The sequence below is a fragment of the Nelumbo lutea genome, chromosome 6 (assembly GCF_056320005.1).
Source record: "Nelumbo lutea isolate HS-2025 chromosome 6, American lotus-T2T, whole genome shotgun sequence".
Taxonomy (NCBI): domain Eukaryota; kingdom Viridiplantae; phylum Streptophyta; class Magnoliopsida; order Proteales; family Nelumbonaceae; genus Nelumbo; species Nelumbo lutea.
Window position 1 is genome coordinate 73,280,519 of NC_142689.1, and position 4,394 is coordinate 73,284,912.

Here is a 4,394-nt window from a genome sequence, read left to right on the forward strand (position 1 = left end):
AAATTCAATAACTTCATGGAGCAATACGCTTTATGATCAAGTTCAACGGGTAAATGACATGGTTTTCTAAAAACCAACCAATATGGACACGCCAATAGGTGTCTTGTATGCAGTCCTATATGCCCACAATGCATCATCTAACTTGACAGACCAGTCATTTCTTGAAGAGTCTACCGTCTTCTCCAAATTTTTTTTTAATTCCCTATTAGCTAATTCGACTTGGCCACTGGTTTGAGGGTGATATGGAGTTGCTAATTTATGTGTGACACCATATTTTCGCATCAGTCGCTCAAATTGGGTTGTGCAGAAATGAGTTCCCCTATCACTAATTATGGCGCGTGGTGTGCCGAATCGAGTGAATAGCTTTTTAAGGAATTGGACTACTCTCCTAGAGTCATTTGTGGTAAAGCCATGGCTTCCACCCATTTGGATACCTAGTCGACAACAACTATGATGTATTTATTTCCAAAAGAATTTAGGAAAGGTCCCTTGAAGTCAATACCCCATACATCAAAGATTTCACATATTAATATGTTAGTACGAGGCATTTCATTGTGTCAAGAGATGTTACCTGTCCTTTGGCGTTGGTCACATGCGGACACATATCTATGAGCATCCTTGAATAAGGTGGGCCAATAGATACCTGACTCCGTCTAGTAATATCGGAGCATCGACTCCGTCTCCTCGTCAGGGACACATCTCTGAATGACTTGATCTACACAAAGCTTATACAAAAAGGGGTCCTCCCACAAATAATGTTTCACATCGGAGAAGAATTTAGTCATCTGCTAATATGAAAGATTAGGAGGGAGGAAATTCATCTCGGAGGATGCTTGTGGTCTTCCCTCCCAAATCTAAATCCTCTAACCGGGAGAGATGGTTTGCGGCAAGGTTCTTGGTGCCCTTTTTATCACGGATTTCAACATCGAACTCTTGAAGCAACAAAATCCATCAGATTAGCCTTGGCTTTGCATCCTTCTTTGCAAGTAGATGTTTGAGTGCTGAGTGATCTGTATACACAATAACTTTGGACAAGATTAGATAAGAGCGAAATTTATCAAAAGAAAAAATTACCGTTAGTAGTTCCTTTTCCATTGTGGTGTAATTCTGTTGAGCTCCGTTCAAGGTCCTGCTAGCATAGTAAATTGGCTGGAAATTTCTGTTCATCTTTGTCCTAAACAACTCCAACTGCTGAATCACTCTGCATCACACATCAGCTCAAAAGGGAGTGTCCAATCCGGTGCTACCATGATCGGTGCATTAGTCAGCTTATCCTTCAAGATATTGTATGCTTCTAGGCATTCCTTTGTAAAATCAAGGGGCACATCTTTCTGTAAGAAACTGGACAGGGGCTTAGCTATCTTGGATAAATCCTTGATGAACCTTTTGTAAGGACCCAAGTGTCCCAAGAAATTTCTCACGGACTGGATGGATGTTGGTGGTGGTAATTTCTCAATTGTCTCCACCTTAGCTCTATCAACTTCAATCCCTTTCTGTGAAGCCTTGTGTCCAAGTACAATACCTTCTTGCACTAATAGTGGGCATTTTTCCCAGTTTAGCACTAGATGAGTTTCCTTACAACACTTAAGTACCTTTTCCAAGTTATGTAGCCATCATGCACCTCTTGAATGTTGTTGGGAGCATTGCATAAACTGAATGGCATCCTCTTGTAAGCAAAGGTGTCATAAGGACATGTGAAGGTGGTCTTCTCCTGATCTTCGGGGGAAATCGGAATCTGATTGTAGCCCGAGTACCCATCTAGGAAACAGTAGAACTAATGACCAGCTAGTCTCTCTAGCATCTGATCAATGAAGGGTAGACGAAAATGATCATTGCGTGTGGCTTCATTTAGTTTTCTATAATCGATGCACACTCGCCATCTGGTAACCATCCTAGTCGGTATGAGTTAATTCTTCGCATTCAGTACCACAATCATGCCTCATTTCTTCGGCACTACTTGGATAGGGCTCACCCATGAGTTGTTGGAGATCGGGTAGATAATACCTGTGTCTAATAGTCTCATGACCTCTGCCTTCACCACATCTTTCATGTTCAGGTTCAAGCGTCTTTGGGGCTGAACTGTGGGCTTGCTTCCATCCTCCATTAGAATTTTATGAGTGCATATGGGTGGATGGATACCCTTGATATCTCCTATCTTCCAAGCTAGAGTTGTCTTGTGTTCTCTTAGCACCCGTAACAATTTTTCCTTCTGCAAGGGGGTCAAGGCTGGTGAGGTAATCACTGGTAGGGACTAAATTATGCTTTCAAAAAGGCATACTCCAGATGTGGAGGGAGTTGTTTTAGCTCAAGGGTGGACGGTTCTTCAATCAAAGGCTTGCTTTTTGGCATTGACGGTCTGTCCAAGCTCCCCAACTTGATGAACATCTTTCCTTGAAACTGAGGATTGGCATTCGAGTATGCTACCATGCTCTAAATTTCTTCATCGTCTCCCATTATGGCTTCTCCTTCTTGTATGCATAACTCAAGGGGATCGGCCGACCTATTGTCCTGAAAACACCCACCAACCACATAGTTAATGACATCTATCATATAACATGAGTCATCATTAGAAGATGCATGTTTCATAGCATCAGACAACTTAAAAATTACTTCCTCATCTTGAATCCTGAGGCTTAGTTGTCCTTGTTGGATATCAATCATTGCCTTTCCTGTATCTAGGAAGGGTCGCCCTAGGATAAGTGGAACGTCAATGTCCTCTTCCATGTCTAACACTATGAAATCCACAGGAAAAACAAATTTATCAACCTTAACAAGCACATCTTCTATGATTCTCCTAGGATACTTGATGGACCTATAAGCTAATTGCAATGAAACTCTAGTGGGTTGGGTTCCCCCAAGCCCAAATTTCTTAAAAACGGAATAGGGCATCAAATTTATACTAGTTCCTAAATGACACAATGCCTTATTAATCTTTAATCTGCCTATAGTGCAAGGAATAGTAAAACTCCCTGGATCTTCCAGTTTCTGAGACTGCTTGTTGAGGATAATTGCTGAGCATTCTTCATTTAATGCAACTGTAGCCACATCTCCCAATTTCCTTTTGTTCACCAAGATTTCTTTAAGGAACGTTGCATAATGCGGCATTTGGGCTAAGGCATATGCAAAATGAATGTTAATATGTAAACTCTTAAAATTTTCAATAAACTTATCGAAGTTTTTTTCCATTTTGTGTCGCTTAAGCCTATTGGTAAATGGTGCTTGTGGCTTTTGACTTGTCTCCTTCCTTGAATTCGACTGCTCTTCCTCCTTTTCGGTTTCTAGAGTTGCACCCATCTTACCTTCTTCCTTGGTTTTCTTTTCTACCTCTTGCAATCCTCCTTACCACTCCTCAAGGTAATGCCTTGCACTTGCTCTCTTGGATTTGCCTCTGTATTGCTAGGCAACGCACCTTGGACTCTAGAGGATATCATTTGTGCCAGCTGCCTCAGTTGAGTCTCTAAATTCTTGATCGATGCCTCTTGATTCTAAAATCTTGTTTTCGCACTTGAAATGAATTTAGTCATCAGCTCCTCTAAATTGGATTTTGATGAAGGATGATTTGACCCGACCTATGAAACGGCGACACATGGACACTGACCTGACGTAAGTGACAGCTCAGCATTGCGGCCCAGTATAGCAAAGTAACGGGCCCATAAAGCAGCTCGCCACATCATATCGCACAAAAGGAGGTGCTCGCCACAATGCAAGCTCCGGGTTCCCCGAGATACCCCCAAAGGGATATTTGAGGCAACTTCAGTGCGCAAACTAAGAAAACCAGCTCGCCCGAGCTACCGGGCTCGCGGAGTGAGCCGCACAAGCATTCCGCAGGAAGCTTCTATCTGACAGGCCGTACCAATCAGGCAGCGCCATATCTCTCATTGACGGCGCAGTCCCTATCCTTTCGTCAGTCTGTGCCCACATCTCTCAATAGGTGGAGGCGTGCCTGTCACTTTGGGGACGTGTCACTCGCCCGGGTAAGGAGTACGTCGCAACGGCCACCTGCGCAACCCTAGCAGGTAACGGCTGTGGCAGGGGGCCTAGTGGCGGTTGTGCTCGATCTCACAAGGAGCGCCCCTATAAAAGCCCTCAAGGCAGAGGAGAAACTTCTTCTGAAACCTTCAATCTCTTGAGTATTGAAAAAAGAGCGCGACCTCCACTCTTAGCCTTCGTTTTCTTTCTTTACTTCCCATACACAGTACTAACTTAAGCATCGGAGTATTCCCACCGGGTAAATCTCCGAGAATCATTCCTTTCATCTTCTTAGGTGCCATTCGTTGCCAGGAGGAGCCAGTCAGCAATCAGCTAGGAGTGCCCGAATCGTGCTACATCATTTGGCGTCGTCTGTGGGAATCGCTTAAAAAAGCCTTTCTCTCTTAACTCTTTCAGTTCCTTCT

At 43.4% G+C, this 4,394-nt stretch overlaps 1 protein-coding gene across 1 annotated transcript; it reads right to left on the reverse strand.

The window, feature by feature from the left end:
- Positions 1-2,430: 2,430 nt before the first annotated feature.
- LOC148849657 (uncharacterized) lies at positions 2,431-3,294 on the reverse strand. Its single transcript, XM_088951431.1, has one exon. It carries the CDS (start codon positions 3,292-3,294, stop codon positions 2,431-2,433), a length of 864 nt encoding a protein of 287 aa, XP_088807557.1.
- Positions 3,295-4,394: the final 1,100 nt, after the last annotated feature.